The 25,595-nt window shown below is 38.5% G+C and overlaps 1 protein-coding gene across 3 annotated transcripts in view; it reads right to left on the bottom strand.

Annotated features, from left to right (window-relative positions):
* Positions 1 to 22,787, bottom strand: part of cfap46 (cilia and flagella associated protein 46) — a 59,208-nt gene extending 36,421 nt beyond the window's left edge. For 2 of the 3 annotated variants that reach the window (XM_030442692.1, XM_030442694.1), the window contains exons 1-20: positions 22,437 to 22,787; positions 22,236 to 22,348; positions 20,597 to 20,728; positions 20,243 to 20,307; positions 19,159 to 19,323; positions 18,311 to 18,434; positions 17,288 to 17,382; positions 16,237 to 16,383; positions 15,956 to 16,055; positions 15,537 to 15,635; positions 14,894 to 15,084; positions 14,001 to 14,226; positions 13,503 to 13,620; positions 11,381 to 11,510; positions 10,684 to 10,808; positions 10,312 to 10,430; positions 7,412 to 7,527; positions 5,141 to 5,353; positions 4,232 to 4,433; positions 1,107 to 1,256 (exon numbers count right to left, since the gene is read on the bottom strand). In XM_030442692.1, the coding sequence (XP_030298552.1) occupies positions 1,107 to 1,256; positions 4,232 to 4,433; positions 5,141 to 5,353; positions 7,412 to 7,527; positions 10,312 to 10,430; positions 10,684 to 10,808; positions 11,381 to 11,510; positions 13,503 to 13,620; positions 14,001 to 14,226; positions 14,894 to 15,084; positions 15,537 to 15,635; positions 15,956 to 16,055; positions 16,237 to 16,383; positions 17,288 to 17,382; positions 18,311 to 18,434; positions 19,159 to 19,323; positions 20,243 to 20,307; positions 20,597 to 20,728; positions 22,236 to 22,348; positions 22,437 to 22,485 (2,679 nt within the window). In that variant the 5' untranslated portion in view covers positions 22,486 to 22,787. The remainder of the gene's footprint in view (positions 1 to 1,106; positions 1,257 to 4,231; positions 4,434 to 5,140; positions 5,354 to 7,411; positions 7,528 to 10,311; positions 10,431 to 10,683; positions 10,809 to 11,380; positions 11,511 to 13,502; positions 13,621 to 14,000; positions 14,227 to 14,893; positions 15,085 to 15,536; positions 15,636 to 15,955; positions 16,056 to 16,236; positions 16,384 to 17,287; positions 17,383 to 18,310; positions 18,435 to 19,158; positions 19,324 to 20,242; positions 20,308 to 20,596; positions 20,729 to 22,235; positions 22,349 to 22,436) is intronic. The other variant, XM_030442693.1, reaches the window with a different exon arrangement.
* Between the last annotated feature and the right edge of the window lie 2,808 nt (positions 22,788 to 25,595).

Here is a 25,595-nt window from a genome sequence, read left to right as displayed (position 1 = left end):
GTTTGGTCGTGGAAGAGCGAGAGGATCATAATGACACACTGTTGCCTATGGTATTCCTGCAATATTTCTAGGATCATTCAGTCAAATCTGTGCTGCTGAAAATACACCCCCAGACAAAGCCATCTCTGTAAAAAACATATGTCGGGGGAGACATGACTATATAAATGACAAAAACTGCCCAGAATAAAAAGCTTCCAAGTACTGCTTCTAAAAATATACTACTTAATTAGCCAGGACAGTCGACAAACAACAAACATATAAAATACAGCTTGTTATTTCTGAAAATAAGATCTCATACTCATGTCACATCCCATTATGATTTTAACTGGATCTCTAACTTGTGCCTGTATACACCACCAAGGGTTGGCATGACATGCTCGCCAGCTTGGGCACCTAAAATACTTGTTAAATATTATATTTATGAATAAATATGATTTCACATTGTTACAATTTACTAAATTACATTAGTGATAGTAGTTTAAACAAGCATAACAATTAATCTGCATTAACAGAAAACTGTACAAAAAACAATGTGTATAAAACACAGCAAGCAAATGTAGCAGGACTTTTCAGTCCTGTTGGACAATACAATTTGAATTTGCTATTGTCTGTGGACCTCTAGGTTCATGAAGCTCAAGAAACACAAGTGCTGCTATGGACCATAGTGACATGATGGTAGAGATTAGAACACATTTTTGCCTAAATATGTGAACAGATCATTTCACATCTCAAGACTGTTGATAAAATAAACGTTAGCTTGCCAAGATATGACAGGCAACATGGTCATATACAAATGCTGTTTGTAAATCTTAAATATTTTGAATTATATGTCACGAAAATAAGACAACAAATTGAACAATTTCTGAAAGGTTTGGGTGATTCAATATGTTTCTGTAGTTACTGACATAGAAGGACTTCACGTTCAAACGTATGTCTTCATGAATACCTGGTGCAACCCAATGCTAGACTAGGATATAATTTTGTAAGAACAATGAAAAAATGTTGATTATGTCCTAAAAAGAAAAAAGTTGATTATGCCCTAAACATGGATTATCAACCTACGATAGAGGGTCAACGACAGTTTTGGCTGATGTGGAGAATGGTACCTCATCTTTTGTGTCCATCTTTGGACCAATCTGTTGTTGCTGGAGCCTCTTTATTTGCACCCATGTTGCCACCACCTGCCTCCTCGCTGCGATAGGGACGGTCTCCCCTGGGATGTTGCAGTTGGATATGTGCAGGGCATAGTCACACAGCTAGGAGGAAGTGTAGAAAAAAACACTGAGCTTGCATTCTATCAGCTAGAATTATTTTATATGATATTAAAAGCCGGAGAAGCTCTATGAGTAGACCATGACATTAACATAGTCAGGATTATACATAATCCTACACGATGTTTAAAATGTTAATGTGGATTTAAGTGTAAATCAAATACCATTCATTAAGGTGCATATCTGTAAGACTGTGCAAACCCTGGACTTTCTATAGCCCAAGGCCTGTCAGCTGCAGACACGACGGACATACACAACAAACTCAAAATTCAGTGAGACTTTGTTCAAGTTAGATACTGTATCTGACCCTTCTGTACTGTAGACTATTTATAAAAAATGCACTGAAAAGGATTATTTTGTATCTTTCCTTCAAAAAGGAAACAGACACGATGAAATTGAGTTAATAATTCACTGATAAAGTGCCTTTCATCTGGAGTTAGAGCTGATACTCATGGAGGATCCTCTAAATAGAAAGGAGAAAGGAAACAGAATTTAATTGACAAGTGCGGCACAGAGAACAGAGATATCAACCTTCAACGGCACAAAGAAAGCCAGTCATGAAATCTACATTTGAGTGTGAAGGCATGTGTGTGTGTGCATGCATGGTTGGATGAATAATGGGTTTCAAAGTAAGAACAAGATAAAAAAAAAAGTATGTCCTGAGAGAGCTTCAACTTTTCATCTGTGATGCTCTTACATCTCTCATGATATCATGTCAAAGAGGATTCGCTTTCTACAGACACAGACATGTACTGTATGAAACCAAAATAACCTTTTTTCTTTGTGTTTTTGTCTGTTCCGGTAAACTCCATACCTTTCCCTGACAAAATAATTCTCCAACTAAGCTGTGAAATACATTTAAGGGGGTATTTGTACTAGACATTTACCTGCCAGACACATTTTAAGGAGGGTGACATGATGTGTGCTCCAAAATAATGAGAAAAAGCTTCCCATCTGTTCTATAAAACAGGTCAGCATCTGTACGACAATGACCTGTTTCACCAATCATAAAGCATAGAATTAAAAGAGAACATTTGGAAGGCTGAAAGTGGGCTGTAGTTTGAAAAGTAAAATATAGAATCTGACAGTTTGAAACTTCCAAATCACTTACATTGTCTAACTGTTTCTGAAAAGGTTTTGAAAGGACTCAGTGGACTTTATTCAGGGATTGTATACAAACTCCATTGAGAGTCTCAACACAATCTCTTCAGAGATTCTCATCTGTTGTTAAGCTTTGAATGCTGAAGATTCAGTCATTGTTTTCACGGTTGAAAGATCAGCAACTGAAAAAAAGAGCAGCTCAAATCACCACAATAAGTCAAGGAGAGAATTGCTTCAACCATGTTTGCTTTAACAAAATACAACCAATAAAGAGATTTTCCAAGTAAACATGTCTTCATTACTTGTACTTGTTTTTGGGTCCCAGGAAAGCTGGGTTCTAAGTTGTCAATATTTTGTGTTACATGATACCTGGAGGTTTCTAAACTTTGGGAAAAGTATTCTAACTTATGACCTCAACAATCTTTTGCCAGCGTTGATTATTCTTTAAGCTTCTACAAAAGTTTTAGACAGAATCAGTGACTGTGCAGTTGCCAGTTGAGTGTTACCAGATGGCTGCCTTGTAATTAGTTTGTGGTTATAGGCTTTTTTATCTGTAGGCAAAAACCATTACTAAATGAATTGCTTTGCAAAATTCATGGTGATGTTGGGCATTTTTATATAAATTAATGGTGAGATAGGGCATTAAATCTAAATGAATAGCGATGTGTGCAGCTCTTACTCAAATTTGTTGTGACATAGGAAAATGCTTAGTTTGGTTATTTCATAAGTAGAATTACTGCCTCGAGGTAGGATGCCTCCATGCACCAGTCATTATGCAGTTTGCATACACGTCTGTCCCGACTCATACACAGTATGTGGCGAAGACTTTGAAATAATTTAATGAAAGGCAATAGGTGTAGTTCTTATTAAAACCGAAGTTATCACTAAGTTGGAATGTTTGACTCCTGTGAGAAACATGCTGTTTTCACATCGAGACTATTTTTACAGAGAAGTACAGAGGACTGATTGAGAGCTTTATCACATGGTACAACAACAATCACCTGAAGCTAAAATATCAGCAAAACCAATAAGCATGTGGTGGACTACTGCTGTGCTGCTTTCTATCAGTGTGTAATTTCACTGAGAGAAACACATTACAGTCATAATTCTCTGTGTTTACATGCTTGGCAACCTTTAGGCCAATGAAGCTGATTCTGACAGAAAACAAAGAAGCTACATTATACGAGAAAGACGCTTCACACACATCTTTAATCTGGTATCAATGTGAGTAACAGTATTAGTTATAGCAAAGAAAAATGTTTTTACAGAATGTTACGATGTCACAGTGAAGCTGACCTTTGACTAAAATGTCATCACGTAATCATTTTTATCTTAGCAGATATTTATTTGAAATTATGTCATAATTCTGAATCATTGAATCCAAAAATGGGTTTGTGAGGTCACAGTCATCTCTGGCCTCGTGCCCCCCACAGTAGTGCAACACCACAGTGGCGAATACAAATCCCAGGTCATTGTGACAACAATGTTATGTGTTGAAAACTTGAATTAAACATGTATGGAGGTTAACACCGTGATTCTATCCTCTCACTGAAGTTCCATAGAGCAGTAACAAATGATAAGTGGCTGAGACAGAGGGACCATTTACCTTATTACAAGATACTTGCATTAACATCATTTTGAAGCTGTTCTTTTAAGGTTGAAATTTTACATGATGTTGCGATAAAAGGACATTTTATCAGGTCAAAGACTAATTTTACTGTGATGCAATCAAGACTTAACAAAGTCAAGTCACTATTCTTCACAAATACTTCTATGATACCGATACTTAAATACATCAGATAACATGCAAATGGGCCATGTGTGAATGCGCCTTTAGTATAAGCCACACACAGACATACCTCCAGTGCCTTGCGGACTTCCTGCAGGGCAGCAGGGTCTAAGGAAATCCCATGGACACTTGTAGCTTTCTGCATCCCCTTCTCAGCTCTCTTTTTGCCCTTGTCTTCTTGAGGGGCTATCTCGAAGCTGTCTGGTCCACACAGAGGCTGGATCAACCCCCGGGCCACAGCATCGCAGAGTAGCACAAACAGAGTGCGATTCCTGGGAAATGCAATTCAAAGGATGCTCTAAACTGACATTCCCAAGAAAAACAAGGACTGAAAGTTGGGCTTGAAGGCCAAACATCTTTGTTTTTATGTTTATGTTCTTCCTGAGAGTCAGAACCCTTACAACAAATTTGGATGCTATAGTGTACATTTGTCTTCTTGGTCACATTATTACAGAAGAATGTCACTGACATTCACATAATTATCACTGTGCTCAAGGGCAGCTTGGTCTGTTTTCATAAACATTCACTGCTTCTTTCCATAGCCAGAAATAAAAGTAGAGATAAACTGCTCCTCAGTGAGTGAAACAGACATTCTTCAAAAGTCAACTTTGAGCATGCCTAAAATGCTTTTTCTAAGGACAAGCGTACATATTGCTGGTATCAGCTGAAAAGGTAATCATTTTCAAGTTTCAGCAGAATCAAAAGATGTGTTTTGCATAGTATTCCAGAGAGGGTTGAGTGAATGCCTGCTGAGCGGTAAAATGCTTAAAAAATGTTTCCTATTCTTGATATGTTGATGTTTTGTGAATAAGTGCAACATCAGCGAAACTGCACAAATTAATCTTTAATTCATTGTACTTGGAACAGCTTGGACCTTTTTGGTGCTGGACCAAAGAAACTGCAGGACAAATACCCAAACTTCTGTCCAACAAGTAATACCCTGGAATAAAACTGATACTAATTTAGGGACCTGACCTACCCTGTGTACTCTGTCTTTCGGATCATCTCCACCAGAATCTGGAAGGTAGGAGTCAGGCATGTATACTCCCCAGCTGCCAACAAGTAGCTGCTGTAGTTCCACAGGTAAGTGGCTGCATTTGATACCACCCACGTCTCTCTGATCTCTGCTCCGAGCTCTGCTGCCCGCAAGAAGTTGGAGGTGGCGTAGGCTGACAGAGCCTGGATCCAGTCCCTGGGCGATAGAGGCAGAAAGGTACAGTGGGTAGTTGAACAGAGAGGGAGAGAGTTTTGTTGTGTGTAAGAGAGAAAGATAGTAAAGTGGTCACAATTAATTAATTTTTAAAAAGTTCCTTGTTAAAACTTATAATGCATGATTTTTTTTTTTTTTTACATGAATAGTTCCATTAGCTGAATAAACTTGGAATGCTTTTCTGGCAGATTTTTCTCCATGATGCACAAAAGAGCCTGGAACGCACCCTACCAATTAGGGGTGTGCCAAAATATCGATACTACGATATATCGCGATATTTCGTCTTGAGGTACATTATCGATACACTGATGCCAAATATCGATATAAAAATAAAATAAATAATTTTTTTTTTGGCCCACCACCACCATCCCACTTCGGAGGACAGCTTTATCTTTATTCAAACATAGGTATACAACCAAATAAAATTAAAAAAATGGTTTAAGTAGCTCTGAAACCCACACATATAGATATTTAAGGATAGTTGTAGTCACTGTGTGTGTTAAGAAGAGACACTGTGCAATATACTCTTTGTTTACTTGGCTGTCATTCATTTCTTGCAATATGTTGATTATCGCAGAATCGCTGTATCGTGATATTACCGTTATCGAGGCCAAAATATTGTGATGGTATTGTATCGCGAGGTTCCTGGTGATACCCAGCCCTACAATTAATTCAATGGTTGTATTGTCGTATTCACTCACAAGATGTCACCAAAATCACACTGTCCCTTTTAAAATCTTTCAGAAAATGATGTAAGTGTATCGAATCGTATCGTTGGCTGAATATCGTGATATATATATCATATCGTGAGCTGAATATCGTGTATCGTATCGTATCGTGAGATTTGTGTATCGCTACAGCCCTACTACCAATGTCAAATAAATTATGTCCAATGAGGCATCAACATCCATTTATCAAGCACCTGGATACACACTGATAGCTCTCAGCCCTCATAATGTTATGATGTTCTGGAAGCAAGTTTCAGGCAAATTCCAGGCAAAGTGTAATAATAGTGTAATATGAATGTAATATGTTAGGTTTTGTCAATTCAATAAATTGCATTGTGTAAAGGGGCGGGGGCTGGAGAGGTTAGGTTAGAGGAGCCTGAAGTCCCGATCCCAGGGTCGTGGCTGCAGCAATCGGGTTTGAATTATGGCCCAAGAGCTTTGTTTTGACATCTTTACTGTAATGATCTGTCACTGACTAAATGATTAGCATAGAAGCTGTTGTGGGCCAAGGTGACCCCAACCTCATTTGAAATTTGAACTTTCATTACAAGTGACATGAAGTCTCTTTTAGTCTATTTTGTCCCATGAAATAAAATAAAAAAACTGTTAAAACATTTTACAATATTTTTTTTTACTTGCTGTCAACTCATTTTTATTATGATTTTGTTGACAGGTCCAGCCTTAGATTAAGAATTTTTCAAACATCAGGCTTTAAACCCCACATCCAACATTATTTGGGACCTTAGTTTTTGGGGCCTTATGACATTTTTTAAAATTTGAAATTCTCACCAAAAAGCAACCAAGGCTTTATTTGTGATTGAATATGAGTCAAACCTTAGTGTAAAAGCATAATTATGACGAAAGAGGCATTTTAAAGATTTACCGTAGTTTAATTCAATCACAAATAAAGCCTTGGCTGCTTTTTGGCAAGAATTTCACTTTAAATCACGATTTCTCAAATCTCAAGTATTTGTAATTCTGTAGCTGCAACATGGGATAGCAAAACAAAAGTGAATAAAATGTAAACACAATAAAGAAAGTATGATTCTATTGAGGTCTCTCATTGCTTATGTTGCTGCGGTAGCTGTTAATTATATAAACAAGACATAAAATTCAAATTTAAATTTAAATTGTTTAATATGTTCATACAAGATGGAAAATCATTTAATAATGCAAAATAAGACTAGACATGAATAAAACATGTATTAAATCTGGTTAATGCAACTAATAATAAAGAATAAATCACAGTGCATATATATAAGTTATGCAAAACAGACACAAATATTCTAGTTTATTGATATTGTGTTTTTACCTGTAAATTACCCAGTGTGGATCATCTTCAGACACACACACCTCTTTTCCCACAGGAACAGGGACAGCAGGGCTGTTCAGCTGCACCCCCTCTGTTCGCAGCTTTTGGATTGTAGCCTAAGCAAGACAGGATACATTTCCTCAACCTCAAGAGATAATATTAAAGTTGACTTACTGTTTTGACAACTTCATAATAAAAGGATAAGAGAAGACCTCCCACTATTGGATGACAGCTTCTCTAGAGCTGTTAAGGCTCAGCTGAAGCAGATCAAAGAAAAGGAAATGACTGGTGAGCATTTTACTCCAGTGGAGGACAACTCAAGTAAGACACAAGCAACATGTCTTCATCATCAGACTGAGACACAGGTATCTTTTAAATTAATGAATTACCGGTATTCTCAAAATATAATACCCATGTGTCATGGAACAAAGGCAGAGATACAAGCAGCGAGGCTACAGTGTGAGTCAGTTTTTGGCAGGGTCATCTAGTTTCTGTGGATAGTCGTCTCCATTTTCTTCAAAGTGTCTTCAAGTTAACATCTCTATGGACTTAATAAAAACTTGGAGCTGCAGGCTTGATGGGAATTGGGATTACACAATAAGACAAACTCATATGAGAAGCACAACAGACTCTGACTCCAACCAATCAACATCTACCTCACGGGCTTGTTAAAAATCCCAGAATGCATGTTTACTACTGCAAGCAGTCTTTGTTCCTAATCTAATATCTCAAAAGAAAAAGCTGCTAAAAAAAATCAAATATAATATTCCTATGATCTAAGAAAGCTCACGTAGTTTCTGAGAACATGAACGCCTAAGTACAAAAACTTCTGCAGCCATAAAGATACTGAAATAAAAAGCAGATATAGACAAGACAATGTGAATGTACTATTTCCACTGCTCTTGGTAAATTCTGTAGATGAGTTTCAAAGAACAGACAGATTGAATGTTTTGATGTTTGATCTGTAGAATAAAATCAAAGAATTGCAACTAAGTGTAACTTTCTATCATTATAAAAAACATTAAAAAGGTGTTCACATCCCTTGAAGAGACACCACTGAATATATGTTTGTTCGTCATAACCCTTTTAAAGTTCTAAGTCTTTAGATTTTGATAAACTCAAACCCCATTTTGAACCAACTTAGTGTTTCTTCAGATTCAGATTCAGATTCATGATTTATTGTCCCCGAGGGGAAATTCATTTTCACAGTTCTGTTCCAAAGACACCAGCACACGTCCAACACCAGCACACGTGCAACACCAGCACATGTGCAACACCATAAAAATACATACATACATATACAGATAAACAAAAAAAAAGACCACGACATCTACCGCCTGCTGTTTAGAGCTGTAATGGCAGAGGGGATGAAGCTTTTGCAGAAGCGGGTTGTTCTGCAGGACAATTGTCTGAACCTTCGACCAGAGGGGAGGAGGATAAGGTATGGATGTAATGGGTGGTGGGGGTCATGGGCTATGTGCAGCGATTTGCGGATGGTGGCAGTGTTAATGAGGGCTGGCAAACTTGGAGTTGGAAGGCCAATTATTTTTGAGCAGGTGTGAGTGACTCTGAGAAATTTGTTTTTGTTATTGAGGGGCAGCATCAACGATAGTCATTCAATATATTGACTTTCCGTAATCACCTCTCTAAAATGTAGTTTTTATTTTTAGTGGCTGACTGTGTCTTCGGAGGAAATGTGCATGTATGCATGTAATTCAGCATACTTCATTGATAACAATCAGTGTTCTCTCTTTACAATGTATCAGAGCTGTCTAGAGTTATTGTTAATGCCCATCTTACTGCCGTTGCTTCACATTAATGCGTTCCCTTGGCATAACACGAGCCGCTGTTGGTGCAAACCACAATCATTCTTTAAAAGAGTCCATAAAACACAACTGAAGGTTGTAAATGAACAAGAAGTAGCAGCCTTTAAATGAAGCGCTGCAAGCAACAAGCTGGACACCTTTCACAGTCCCATTTATTACTGACTTCTTTACAAAACTGGTAATAAACAACTTTTTGCTGGATTTTCCCGCAAAAAAAAAAGAAAGAATTATAGCAGAAAGGAAGCACATCTGCAGTTACACAACAATACAAGAGGAGGAATTGTTTTCCCTGGTCACTATCCCCAGGTAATGGTGATAGAACTGGAGTAACTGCGGAAACTCTACATTATAAAATAAAAAGAATACCACTGATGGCATAAGCAAAGATGGTGCGCAGAGAGAGTGATAGAAACCGAGGTAAAACAATAGTGAATGAAAAGTAATTCACTTATTGAAGAGCATGTTGTCTAGAAGTCTGTTCCCTTGTGAGATGCGTTTCCCCTGCAGTCCAGTCGGAATCAAGACGGTTCAAACCCAGCAATTTTTCTAAAATGTCAGTGAGAAGCAAAACCTATATACTTTAATACAATTGAGTGTTTTACTCTGCCTTCTCTTGGCGCTCGGATCGGTTTCTAGGTCAACTTGTGAGTCTTATGGTTGTTTTTTACTTTGGACAGTAGCCAAACTGTTAGGAATGGCCATACTGCTCATGCTATCTTTGCAGCAGCAGCGCAAACAGTATTATCAGAGGCAGATGCTAGGAGAGGGAAACTTGAAAAGTTGTCTATTTCTACTTAAAACAATGTCACTTTGTTTGGTTTCACTGTAAATACATACACTGGTCACTCTTCTGTTGTATTTTTAACAAAATAACTGCTCAACAAGCGTTTTGTCTCGTATTGCACAGCATTCACTTTTTCTACTGTCACACCAGGTGTTGCCAAACAAACCAATACTGTAAATTTTTAGGATGGATCAATATCAAATGTATTTTTTTTTTTGTGGATTACTATCAAATAGAAATATGAAAAGTGTGCATATGTCTGTATTAGGAGGCACTCAGTAAGCACTCACCTCAGCGCTGATGAAATGGATTTCAGCCAAAAGGCGCAGCAAGTCTCTTACACAGGTTTGACTTCCATTGCAACCGTGAAAACATTCTGCACAGCTCTCTTCCTCTGAGCATCGACACTCTGGATCAGACCATTAACAAAATTAAACTTCATAAAAATCAGATCCATAATCATAATGAATGTGATTTACACATGAACAATGAGCTGAGATAATTTTATAATAATGCAATGATAACAGTAAAGTTCTATATCAGTGGGGCTATATCTAAGTCTGTAGTCTTCAAATCATTCTAATTTTCTAATAGCCTCTCTCTCAGTTTTAGGAATTCCTCTCTTATTTTACCATCAGTCTATAGATCATTCATCATCTTACTGTCAGTGTTGGCAACTTCCCACCTCCCGTCATCGTACAGCAAACAGAATCGACAAGCAGCTCGGCACACGTCCCAAACTTCCTGTTTCCTGGCTGTCTTCACCAGTGTCGCCCACAACTTCACCCTGGAACAGCCAAGAAATAAAGACAGAGAAGATTCCTCTCTGCAAAGGTGGAGATCAGGGCAAGGGCACAGCGGCAAACTGCATACTGTATGATCTAAAGTTGTTTGTTTGCAGGGCCATGAATAACAAGTCCTTCTTTTGGGGAATCTTCAAGTCCTGATGGCTCTGCTCTCTCCTGACCATTACGCCTGCCGTTCCTGATGTGCGCATTTTATACTGTAATGATATTGCTGGAGTGGGGGAACTCAATTATGTGCTTTGAATAAGGAGCTGTAACAGAGGGCTGCAGATTCCTATAGTCACACAAGTTCAACTGCAGAGAAGCCCAATACATCACGCATTTATCTATCTAATGTTCAATAACAGCAAGGAGTAATACATTCAACAAGGCATAAAAGGCTGATTATATGGCCGATATTACAACTGGGTTACTGGAAAGCCTGTCAGCTCAAAATAATTATGAAGAAAAGTTAACACTGGCAAGAAGACAGAAAGAAGAAAATCTCTGACTTGTTTTCACATACTGTATGTGTAGTCATAAAAAATAAATGTAAATGTCCAAAAACACACACCTTTCTGTGTTGTCTGTGTCATCTCCTTGTCGGGCCAGGTGTCCATCCACCTTCCCCACAGACGTAGAGTGATGCTGAGCCTTAGCAGAGAGCTGAGCCGCTGGTCCAGATCCAGGACTGCCTACGGGAACTAGACAATTGTTGGAGCGCTGAATACGTGAGTCAAACTTTATTAATGCTGTTGGAAAAGCTTCTGCATTTTCTCTACATAATAAATCAATATAAATTCCCGGCTGGTTTGCATAACAAATTGTCTAGTCATTCTGTTGCACAACTCCTTATGCCTAAATGATCGTCTAAAACTCAAGGAACATGGAACTGTGCCCTCATATGCATAGTAAGCTTGGTATCCTTCTGAGGAAGTTACGTAATGTATCCTTATTATGCCATTTTCATGTGAGCAAGAGGGAACACAACTAAGAAACTCACAAGAGTAAATGGCCTATTTCCAACAATGCCAACTCTTTCAAACAGATATGATACTGACTGCAATCTGACTCGACATGTACGACTAAAAACGTAAAACAAAACAAAACAAAACAAAAAACAGCACAGAAGCACATTCCAGAGTTTTTCAGGCCATTCGGCAGCTACGCAGTTATTCAAGCATTTGTTTCATTGGCTGAAATGTAAATAGAGGTCTGTGACTTTCACTGGAGTGTTTCAAAGAAGCAAAATGCTTCAGTGCCTGTGTTAGAAGTCAAACACATACTTACACATTCTCTATTCATGCACAAACCTCTCATTGATAAACATCAAAGGTACTACACTAAAAAGTGGCAATGCGACCTGCTACAATTAATTAGTTCTTCGAGTCTCAAGAGCTACTTTCTGTGTAGGCTTTGAAGCTAAGAACACAATGCTTAAGTGCTGTCAACTACAGCATGATTGAGGATAATGGACAAAAACAAGAGGTGTCTCCAGGGACCGTAGCTTTTAACCCATGCCTGCAAAAGAAGCCCTTTGATTAGCTGTCAGAGGGGAGTTTTTCACTGGGTCATTAGGACCGCTGAATGTTCATTTGATGCCGTGGACCAAGGAGCCTGGAATGAGTCTGAGATCAAAGACTCTCCCTGAGCTCAGGCCCTTCTGCTCCATGATACACTGCACACAGTCGATGTGTGAGCTGCACTGAATACAGGCCGACTCTTTGAGAATACACAACCTAGACAAAGAGACAAAGTTTAATGCTGCTACTGAAAGAGCTTCTGTCCTGATTTGAACATTCTGGACAAATCTACATACAAGACAGCGCATACCTATTTTACTCCGAGACAGTACCTACTCTACTGAAAAAGTCAGTCATTACACAGTCACTGCAGAGGACTGCCTTCCAGGTGCATCCTGCGAGTGAGGGAGAGCTCAGTCCTATCAACGGTATTTCTTCAATGAAGAAGATCCCAAAACATTTACCCAAGGTGCAGTTCAACACCTGACATAAATGTTTTATTACTTAATAATCTATGAAATCTCCTGATCCGTAGGCCGATTTGTATCATTAATGCAACAGGACTCATTAAATTATCTTCAAAGAAAATAAAAACCCCCTCCCACAAAAACATGTGGTACTGAAGCCACCACAATTAGAACAGAGAAAGCTAAGAAAGTGAGAAGAGAGAGAGCTACGTATGGGAGTGAGCAGCAGGTTCATCAGACGCTCAGAACAGGTGGAGGGGGGAGAAAACACACACCATTAATGTCTCATCAATGAAACAATATTACAAAGTCTATATTGATGTTACTATTATGAGCACAAAACCACCAATCCCTACAGCCATATTGTTTGATGCTATAAAATAGTTGCTTACTTATCATATTTTCTCAATCCTTTCTTAATTAATACATGCATAATAGAAAAAAAATGCACCTTATTCCCTGCAGAATGTACCCCAGATAGTTTTCTGGTGTATATTCCTCCTGGCCAGTAAACTGTCCTTTCACAAAATTTTAATGAAATGTGTGATTCATACTGCCGATACAAGGGGCAAAAGTAATTAATAGTAATAAAGGACTTGCATTTCAACCTACTTAATCCCTATAAGAGAAGATCTTGTAAATCAGATGCATAAGGGGAATCCTTTTTTGTGTGTGAAACTGTGAGGAGTGAGAAAAGGTTCTGTACTTTCAGGGGTGTTGTCTGCATCTAGGATCATCTGGAAATCATCAGGGGCCAAAAGGAGTCCCACAGTGACCAGGATGGGACGAATGTCTGTCTTATCTTGGGGCTTCATTTCCCTGACCTGCGATAGAGAGGGAAGGGTTGGATGTCATACTGGATATTAAGATGTAGTCATGCAGTTTACTTATAGTCCTAAGACCAGCTATGTTGTCCTCTGTGACTTTAAGTACAACAAGAAAAATCAAAACATGCAGATTTCTTTTTTTTTTTTTATCTCATGGCATACAAATTACACTTACTCTTGTCTGATCAAACCAGCACACAGCATGTTAACTGCTAGACTGATTTGCAACAACTAAGTTCTGGGGGCATAAGAGGCTCTTATCCTTCACTGTAGCTGTGTATGATTGCTGTTCATGCATTAAAATCTTGCTGTGTTCAGCTTCAAAGACTTGTTACGTTTTATAATGTTTGACTGTCTGACACAGATGGGCTGAGAACCTGCTGCATAAGCATGGCGGCTTTATCCTCTGTCCGGGAGGGCGTTTGGTAGAGGGTCCCTCTGATCTGCAGTAGGCGGAGAGCTGACAAAAGCTGTTCTCGTTGTGTCCCGTTATCCAGCAGCAGGGCTTTCTGGAGGTGAGTCAAAGAAGCCTCAAGGCGTCCCTCCTCCTCTTCAATCACCGCCAGCTCTGAGTGGACTTGACAGCGCATCTCCAGCAACGTACTGTGAAAATAACACACAGATGTTTCAATATCACTAACATACTAGAAAGGAACAAAAATTAATGCATCTGATACCAAATTTTTGAATTCGGAAATACTATTGATGCGTCTGTCATCTTAAAATACCTAAATATCTAAATGTTGGTCTGACAAAAATTAATTATACCGCAAATCACAAAATTTCTTGATCCAAATGTAAAATGCGTTTTTCCATAAAGCTTTAAGGTTAATAATTGTAAAAATTGAAATGTTACTAGTTACTTTGCAGACTCAGATTATTCAGTATTTATAGGCTATCAATTTTAACATGTTACCAGTTAAATACTGTTGTAGGCGCGACTTTGTGTGAGAAGATGTTGCATTAGAGCCAAAGTAGCACATTTTTTATTCAGTTTATTTCATCGGCAATCTCACAGAAAAATCACTGCCATCAATATTCGGAAAATGCTGAATATAGGCCCAGATAAGCTACCCTTAATCTTGTTAAATGTAGACTTCTTGAATGTTAAATAAGACCGCAACCTGTTTTTCTTTAAAACATTTCTGTGTAAAACTAACAAGCTCAGCCAAAAATATGTGCAGGGAAGTGCATCTATAAAACAAACCAAGAAGCCCTAAGATATACACACATAATCATGTATCATGGTGAATTTAAAGAAGCTGGAAACCTTTGCATGTCTTCCAGAACTTGGGCCACACTGAGCAGAGGTGCCTTGATGTGTTTCCTGAGGTTGTGCTGCAAAAGGGGCAGACAGAAGCTCCACTGGGTAACACACACTGCCTGCATGGCCTGAGGGTCCCCTTCCCTAACTGCAGTCTGCAGCCACTGATCCAGCTTGCCTATCTCCTTCAGCCGGGCCTGTGGGACAACAACTACAGATTGAAAATCTCTCTGGTAGCAACGACAGCACAACACTTCTGCCACTTGGCAAGTGTACTTGGATTGAATTCGATTGAATTTGTGAATGCCAAATTTAAATGTGACAGCTTTCATAGCAAAATATGGTACAAAATGAGATTACATGAACCTACTTCCCTCAGGATTTTTTACATGTAAAATTGGAAAAATATACTACAATGAATATATGATAATTCAGATTCTCCACTGAAACTCCAACTGATGAAGTGCTTAGATGGGTTAGTGGTTACTTAAGGCACGGACACCACGTGATTGAAACCCTTAAACAAAGAATAAGAAAGGGGAAAATATTATTGAACTGATAGTCAAGCCTCTTTCAATGGGTCCAGTGCTTGCAAGAAAAAAATGCAGCAGAAACACTTGACTGATAATTCAGACATATGATTGAGTACCTCAACACTGGCTTTGGAGTAGTCATTCATCTTCGCCTCTCTCTTCAGAAGGTTGATTTCACAGCTGACACATTCCATCATTATGCGCTGGCCAGTAGTCTAAAAAGACATAAACACATGTGATTTTAAGAGTCAACAGTGCATTAGAGAGAGGATGACATGTATCCTTTATAGATATGTTATCATTTTACTTCAGTATGCAGGAATGAAGATGGAACATTTCTAAAAAAAAACACGTTGCACCAACCTCTTAGGCTTTTGGGCATGAGCTCACCTAATTAATCTCATCGTTGTCAAGTGCCCGCTTAATAAGGGATGTCAAATGCCATGCATAAATTTGCATGTGTTCCATTAATATGGACAGTTACAGTATGGAGCCACGCTACTGCCTGAGGTTCAACAGAATATCGGACACTCACAGCCTCTCCCATCGACTTCAGCTCTTTCAAGCAGTCGGCAGCTACTTTCTGTTGCTTCACTTGCAAGGCCAGCAGTGCCAACTCCAGAAGCAAGGCAACTCTGCAAATCCCAGATAAAACATAATTTATACAGTTCACAACACTCAGCACAGTAATCTGAGCCATGTAATGCCCTTGGTATATCTATATGTGGTTTTAGTGTAGCGTGAGGTCTAGGAAGAGGAAAGAGAGCAACAAAGGTAAGAGGAGGAGATTTTTTGAGGGCACTTTAGGTCACAGACCTGTCAGCTGGTTGCATGGGTGTTGGGCTCTGAAGAGGGCTGGAGTTCACAAGCGTAGTGGATTCTTTAGCACAGTCCACCAGGAGATGGAAAATATGCTCTAGCTCTTCTTTTGCTGACTCATCCTCCTTCATTTCTTCCAACCTGCTACAAACCACATTAAAACCTTCCTGCGTATATGCATACATGTACACTTATGCATTCAAGAGTATGCATGCATCTGCATTTTCATTCCTTCCCCTAATATACTCACACTAACTGATGCGTAAACCTTGGGCAAAATAACCTATATGATGCCAATGATGGCTGGGTCAGACTGCGTCATGCTGTCAACGTTTATAGCTGAGCTCAAGAACCATAAGGAGCTGTGACATGTTGAGTACAGCCTGCAGAAAGCGGGTGGGGGCTGGGGCTGGGTTTGTACCATGCCACACTAGAAACTATGGTACTATACTATTCATGTACACAGGCAGAGAGATAAAACCACCCGCTATAGGATGCTTCAGGATAAGCTGAGGGGCCGGTGGGTCAGTGTTTAAAGGGCTTCCAAGTTAGCTGAAGGTGTTAAAGCTTCAGGATCAAAAACACATCAATATCCCCCTGTAAGCTCTACAGCTTAAGAAAACACGGTGTTTAAGACAAATACACATTGCGGGTTACAAATACAGAATGCATAAATCAGACATCTGTATGACCATTAATAAGGTCATAAATTACAACGTTTACAACTGAACTTGCCCCTATCATTAGCAGGAGGCATTCTAAAAAAGGCAACATGCAATCAATCAATAAAACATATTCTTTCAAACACAATGTTTCCTCCACAATTGTTAAAGAGCAAACAATATTAAAGCAGATAAAACACTTCTCTCCTTTGACAATGACTGCTACTGTAAAACTTGTTTATCTTAGCTGCAGACAGATGGAATAGGCTTTCATCATGACACTATGAAAGCACAAAAACAATGCTTTTTGCAAAACAAATCCTCCAGCAATATCAGAGCAGAACAAATAAAGTTTTTCTTAAATATAGCACAGAAACTTTCCTTACTTTTTCAGTTCCTGTATTCTGTAAATGACTGCTAAGGTAGAGCACTGCCTGCTCATTTCAATGAGTACATCGCCCTCTGTCAGCTTGCGATGTACCTAGAAGAGAAGAGCAGATGTATTAAAAATAATGTATGCAAAATATTTATGCAGTTTTTATTTCATGTAGATTTTCCAACTTATTCACTTAAGTTCAATGTAAAGGGTCATATTTAACTCAATGTTTTTCTATCACGTTTAGACCATCTGTATAAATTAATGGTCGTGTGTAGATGAGCTGTGCTTTATTTAGGAGACAGAATTATCCTTTTGAAATGCATTACTTTCATGTGTTTATACACTGAAATATAAACATATGAAAAACACATTATTTTTATCGAGAAGTCCCCCTCAACTTTACATGCAAAAAATTAATAAACATATATACTTTATTTGTAAATCTGCATTAATTCAATTTAATCAGAGTAAGTATTTTAAATGGTTTTACATTGAATCAACCTGTTAGAAAAACCTTGCATTAGATAGAAAATGTACATTGAACTTATGTGATAAAATTAGATGGAAAATTAACATTTAATAAAAATACTTATATACAATCGAATTAAACTCAATTAACTGAATGAACAGTTAAACATTAATACTGTGCAGGACAGGGGTAAGTTTTATAAAAAAGGGTCAGGTAAGGCATGGGTTAACATCGGATCATGGTTAACATAAATACAGAGTTAAGACTGCAGTTAGATAATCTATGAAACCATCAAAGAGACAGATAAGACAATTTAATAAACACTGACATTTAGTCAACAACCAGGTGACTATACCATGTATTACCCATAATACTGTAGCATTAACAATGTCCAATTAACTTGATTGTTAAGTTTATTGATATATATCTTTAATATGTATTGTATTGACATTGTATCTGGTGTATTGTATCAGTTTATAACAAAAGATTGTCAATTGTCTAATGTTTGAGCCTAAAAAACACTCCACGTGAGCCCCCAAGTATCAAAGAAATACTGTTTACCATTAAAGTGAAGAGTTTTGGATAAAGATGTGGCGTATGTGACTTGATGAATTCTTCTGCAGTTCTGGCAAAACTTGTAGCTTCCTCCATTTTCTCAGAGTCCACCAGACATTTGATCAGGTGCCTGGATGAAAACAGAGAGCAAATGAGGCTTTCTGGATGTCTGTTTGGAAAGGGTTACTGGGATATTTCCACAACATATCGACATTGGCCATGATGTGACTTTTACTACAGCAATTTCCAAAGCCCTACAACAAGGTGTGCATGTATACCTCATGTGTACATCCAATGTAATACAATCCAATAAAATATCGCTTACTTTATAAAGCTTGTAATATTCTATTGTGGGTGACACTGTGGTGTTATAGAATCACACTGTATTCTACTAAAAGGTGGTGGTCAGTGGGAACACAACATTTCAAAGGCCATGCAGTGAATTTTAATAGCCACACAGTGAGTTTTGAACAGAAGCCATGTGTGATTGCCAATCCTATTTTATATGGATAAACTAAGCTATGGATTTCAGACATACTTTACCAAATCCTATTAATACCCTGGTATTTACATTAGACTCTACATGAATGGTACATTATGTCCTCTGAACAAAGATAACTTACATCTGCGCCTGTGGTGTCAGAAGAGAACATGATAAAACAGCTTACATTAGAACTGATTCTCCATTACATAGAGAAGAATAATGCAACATATTAACTAGGGAACGGGGAATCTGTGGACAAAAGTTAATTAGCTCTGTGCATCATCCCCATGACTCCAGCGTGAGACTGGACATAATCAGGACTGGACTTATTCATGAAAGACAACTGAGAGAGTATTGCAGGGTCACTTGCATCATGAGTTCAGCCCTCCAGCTGTGGTCCTGGTCTGCCACCTCCTCCAGGCTCTGGATCACCTGCCTGAGGGAAGGGACCAAGTAGAGGCACTGCCCTGGTCGCAGGAGAGGACGCGTTGTCTGGAAGTACAGCACCGAAGCATTGAAGACTATGAAGTAGTATCTGAAAGAAACAAACGACATGCAAAAGGAGCAAACAGAGAACGCTGAATTATCTATATGATGCAAGCATTTCATCTCCTTGTACAACTCAATACAGACCAAGTGTCAACACGGTTTGCAATTCACAGAAGTCCTGTGAATTGCAAATGTGTGGACTAACCATCGTCCAATGAGCCTCAAGAGAGCACCCTGCAGGAGCCTTTCTATGTGGAATAAGTGAAATTTATGAATTCAAGGCGCTGCTTTAGAGGAAATCGTGTGAACAGACTGTTTGAGCACTGCTAATTTATTCACCAGAGAGTACGTTGTGCATTAGTCTGGGTTGGATGTATTAGATATGTATTCCCTTTGGTTTTAATTGGGATTGCTCATTCAGCTTCTTTATTGACAGGTTATGAGTTAATTTGCAGACAGAAACAGTGCTCATTTCTCACAAAGTCTAAGCTGCTATCTCCAAATACATCTGTCAGAGCAGGGAACAAGGGAACTTTCACAGTTTCCATTAAAACATCTATATTTATCATCCTTTTTAACCTGCTCACAGATACTTCCAGTCAGCTGTTACATTTTAGAAGAATACATGCTGCGTATCATATACTTGTGAATAAGAGTTCAGGGTGAAGCATGAATGATCATGTTATATTTCAACAATGCTCTTTGCGATTCAAACCTTCATCTCCCAGAATAATTCTGTGCTGCAAACTGAACTCTCATAACCTGTCAGAGCTAAAAAAAAAAAAAAAAAAAACATTCCCTATTGTGAATATCTCACTTTTATTACATATTTTACCAGCTGCACGACAGTACTATAGTGGCATTTTCCGAACAATATCAGAGATGATAAATAATACACGACATAAAAATGGTTCAACTCTCTTGATAGAGAAGAAAGCCAAGCACACTTCAGAGAGGTAACATACCTTGGTTCACGTTTTGAGATTTCAATTGCTTTCAGAAAATACTGCACGGCCTCTTCAAAGTCTTCCTAGAATAGAAAAAAATGCAAAAAGGGGAAGTAAGAACTTGTCAGATCATACAAACATACAAAGATCAGACAAACAAACCATTCAATAAAGACCACAGTTTGAGAAAACACCAAGAACAAACTTGAAACTGCACTTGACTGTGAAGAAACAAAGGGAAACATGCCTTAAAGAATCACACCATACAGTATAGCTCTACAGTAGCTGAGTGTGTGTTTGTACCTCACTGGCACAGACACACAGACATAAACACAACCCCCTGAGGAGATGTGTCTAATTTACTGTCCTCACCACAGTGCATGTGGCCGGCAGAGGCTTCAGCTGGCCCTGGCAGAGGTAGGCTCGACACAGAAATTGATTAGCCGGAGGATTTCCTTCAAAGTACATCTTTAGACATGCTGCGCTTATCTCCAAACAACCCAGCTGAAAACACAGAGAAAGAGGGCAAACAAAATAAAGATTTAAAATGTATCTGCAGTTTTATTGTGCCAACAGCTTTTTCCTACATGTGATAAATTATTGAAACTATTCAGAAATGGCTTCCTGTTTGTGTGATTAATAATTTTTCACATGACAAACAATCATTTTAATTGCAGGCTGTTGCCCTTGAGACAGGGGAGATAATCCAGTGACAGAAGTTTCAACTGTATACTGTAAGCTTTTAATTGTGTTATGATTAAGTATTTATTTTCTCCCATGTTGGAAGATCATAAAATGAAGCTCGGCAGTAATGAACATTGGATCAGTGCATTAGAAATGTCTTTATGCTTCAGGAATATTCATGCTTGTCTAGAAAACTAAAGAAAATTGTGATCTAAATCTGCTGTGGAGTCACTTAAGCCTGAGACTTCAAGGCAAGCTGCACTTTCCCTTGTGATACTTGCAAATCACATCATGGAATATCACTGTTTCATTATTCAAATATGTTTCCTTTGCCCTAGGACAATTCACTCTACATTAGTGAATACTCTTTCTTCTATATGTATTTGTTATCCCTTTCTGGGAGAATAGCTAGATTTAGCAAACTAAAGTAACTGTATGAAAACAGTGGCGTAATGAAATATGTGATTAGACTCTTCTAGCAGAGGGGGGCTGCAGAGGTTTCTATTTACATGACTTTACATAGCGGTACCTGTAGACTCCAAAAGGATATTCTTTATTTAGTCCAAGTGAACCAAGTGAATCTTCTCTATATGCCAATAATGCCAGTTATAATCCAAGAGCTTTCATAAAAGAAGATGCTTACATATCATTACAGTAGCAGCCATTTACTAATATAAATGTGGTCTACATTTTCCCACAGTCAGATGCAAATCTTTCATTCTTGGAGGCTGCTTGAAGCATCATGTCTTATGCGACATCTCGGCAGTCGTGAACTCCTCACAACATGAAACCCTCCTCACAGCTCTTGGAAGGCAGAGTTGCAGGCACATTCAGAGCATGTGTTTTCTCACATCAATCTTTCATACAGCGAGTTTCAGCATAAGAATCTAATGCTGACTGTTCGCAAATGTATACACATACACTGGCCGTCATCAGTGTGGGTTTAAGCATGATTCTGTACGCATGTTTAACTTATATTGCATGATATGTAGTCATTTAATTTCCTCTTTAATGTAATCTTTAATCTAGTGAGCACTAGTTGGTTGTTTCTTTAACAGACCAAACAAAATCTTCCCCTCTCCATAAAAGCTGTGTGTGCATTTTATGCCTCAAGAGTACTACTGTGATTATTTTTTTATCTGGGATAATAGGATTCACATTAGTTCCCAGGAAATTGCTGTATCAGACAATACAGTATGTCCTCTAGCATCCATCCTCAGCAGGCACACGCTCAACAGAATTCAGAGCCTTTTATCTTACGTCTAAAAATCTATGCTTTGGCCCTGCTGACCACATCTACAGTGATTTATCCATGCCTCAGTCTCACCTGTAGAGCTGTTTCTGCACAGACGACGTACAACTCTGGGGCAATGCGTCCGCCTGTTCTAGCGGCTGCCTTGTCCTTAATTAAGCGGTAGGCTGACTGCAGAGATTCACGGTCTACACACATTACACGACATTAAACACAGTAGGTCATATTTAAACGTCGTCACAAGTGTAATTGTTCCTCAGTTGATACATTACAAACCTCGTTGCCCATCTGCCTTGGATAGATACTGACGAATATCCAGGTCCATGTCGGGCGAAAGTTAACAAGCGTAAGCTATTACGTTTAAGCTAGCGCCGTTTAAGCTAACGTTAATCATAAATTGTTGGCTAACGTTAGCTAGCTACGGTAAAACTTCAGCCACTACAACCCAAGTAAAACTATCATTGCAGGTGTGTGAAACTAGCCAGTAAATAATAATGCGATATTGTGTTAACGTAAATATGCCACTTATTAGTTACTGTAAAAAGAAACTAGCCCAGTGTCAACGGAAAAGCTAACGTTAACTTTACTATACCACCACCTGTGTTTGATGTTAGGGTGCGTTACTGGGCAACCAGAGACTGGGCTTGAACTACGGTAAGCGAAAGGGACCAAAAGGCTTGAGGCTTTTGGTTGAATTGTGCTCGAGCCAAGACCATGAATAAAAACATCTCGAGGCTAGTTATTGGCCATCTCAATTTCTCTACACTGTCAACAAGCTGGAGTTTAACAAAAATCCCTAAAATTAAATCAAATTAGCTTTACTGGCATTAGTATTGATGTTGCAGGCACATTTCATAATGCATTTTCATGAGAAAATACACAGCCTATGAGTAAAAGAACATTTTTTTTTAAAGACTACACATCACAAAAAAGAAAGATGAGTTCTCTCTCTTTCACTCTCACCCACTCTCTCTCTCTCTCTCTCTGCCTTCTCTCTACTCCTACACACACAGACACACACACAGATGTGGGTACAAAAAAAAAAAAAAGCACCTCTTCATGCTTGCGGTCCCAATGCTTCCTCACTTCAAAGTGCATCATTAGAAATCAGACCACTCAGTGTGCAAATATAATTTACTTGGTCAAACCACATAGCACTATTGATGTGACAGGGGGACAAAAAAGCGAGTCAAGGCAAACTGCTGTGGCTCTCCCTATAATGGAGTTCCTAGTTTGAGGTTTAATTGACAGAATCATGTATACCTGCCAGTATTTCAAAGCAGCGTAAATACAGAAGGCTAGCACTTCAGTGGCCCTAAAGCAAATTTGTTAAGCGGTTCATCGTGGGATCTGTCTAAATATACACTCAAAGAGAATATTCACCCTTTGGAATGGCTTCAAATGTAAAATATATAATTATTTTCTGGAAGAGATTTTTCTTCTGTCACTTGACCTACTTATTGGTTGGAGTTGAGTGGTGCTTTTTTTCTGTCACTGCAACAACAGTGCTTTTGCTGATAAATGTGAGTTAATTTGACTCTTACTATATACTCACTGCAGAGAAATTCTCCTCTTTGCATGCTTCACTTAACATTTCAGAGAGGTGATCAACAAATCATTATGAGTGGGCCTTATAACAGATATATTCTAAATTATGTCTCATAAGTGTAAAGTAAGAGTCCAGATATCAGTGAGACAAATATGGGCATTGTATTGTAACACCTAAGTGTTTAATGCTCTGTGACAGAGATGTAATCCCAATCATTTTATGTTAGTGATATAATCAATGTGTATTGGAAGATGGTGTAGATGGCTTCACAAAGCCAGTTGCCAGGCAATATAGCCAACCCAGATGCTGCTATATGATGATGAATGGCCTTGTACAATGCTTAATGTGTTTGCTCAGGCTGGCAACAACAATGCACTTGCCTGCTGTGTAGCTTACAATATTTTTAACTGCAGCGTCTTTGTATAAAATTTAATTTCCACAATATATCATATGGCTATAATCACATATAATCCTGGCATTATCTGTATATGAGATACATGATGAAAATCTACATTCGAGGATAAAGGCTTGTAATGTCAAAGCAAAGCTTTATTGACAGCAGAAATGTTTATCAAAATCATCTTTTTCAAATGGAAGTAATAACAGTTATGAGGCGGAGTGTGTGCCAATATCCTGTGGAAAAACAACCACTGCAACTTTAGTCTTTCCACAATATTTGACTTTAATTCACTGTCAGTGGAACAGCTCCAGGAATGGCTCATATTCACAAAGAAAGACTTAACTGTCGCGGATTACATTAATAACAAGTCTGGACTCTTTTCAGAATTTAATTTAAGGCACTGAAGAATGAGTTGAAGTTCAATCCAATGGAAAAAAAGATAAGCTTCAGATGGGCCTCAATAGCATAATTTTACTTCCATTTAGCCTCAGTGTACACACCATCATAAATACTTTTTTGCTGAGATGTGGCGTGTTTGGTCATGCTCTCTTATAAAATGAGAGGGGAAATTGAAATGCCATTAGGAGATAATCCATGAGCTGTGTCTGTGAGTTATCTTTGGGCCAGTGCACAGACGCTAGCCACATTTAATGAGGATATAACAACATGTCACAGTCTTGTCAGCAGTACTGACACACACAAAGGTGGAAAACAAAGATAAACAATGCCCCACCAGTAGTGAAATTACATTAATCATCCCCAGCCGTTTTCCTGAGATGAATAGAAACAAATACCCGCAAGGCTGTTTCTCCCTTGTTCCACACCAGGAAGCTCATGTTTCAGATAAACAGGATGAGGTGGAGCAGATTTGTTAGCTGTTTTTAATTTCCTTGTAGGTTTTTAGAAGTTATGACGAGACTGTTGTCTCAAAAAGAAGAATTAAAAGGAGCATGCTGATAGCGCTAACAAAAAAAATCAAGTTTTATGGCAGCTAGCCGGTATCTCACACTGTGGTGAATGTGTTGAATTCCATAACCAGGACTAATCTGCCCAGTGTTTTTGATCAACGAGAAACTCTTAAAGAGCTACAAGCTGTGAAATGACGACATATTGCACTGTCATTAATCAAGATCTACAGCCACCGAGAGTGGGTGGGTGTGTTTTTTATATCAAGCAATTATGAAACCTTCCATAAATGTATTTGTTTGCGTGAAGTTCTACTCACGCAGAGTTCACCTCTCATTCATAATGAATCAAAGCCAGTGTGTGCAGTAAAGTCTTTTGCATTCTCTGGCACCCTGATGGGATACATTTCTACATCTCTATCCCCACAATGCCGGCATATCCTTAAGATGTTAAATCAGCAGGATCAAGTAAATTATTGATCAGCTCTCAAATTGTTATCAATTATTGAGCATTTTGCGCATGTGAAGCTCACATACACAAGAATGGCAGCAGCCAACCTGTGGTTACATCAGTACGAAAG

Source organism: Sparus aurata, chromosome 15 (genome assembly GCF_900880675.1).
Source record: "Sparus aurata chromosome 15, fSpaAur1.1, whole genome shotgun sequence".
NCBI lineage: Eukaryota > Metazoa > Chordata > Actinopteri > Spariformes > Sparidae > Sparus > Sparus aurata.
The sequence above is the reverse complement of the archived record's forward strand: the minus strand, read 5'-3'. Positions and strand labels throughout refer to the sequence as shown.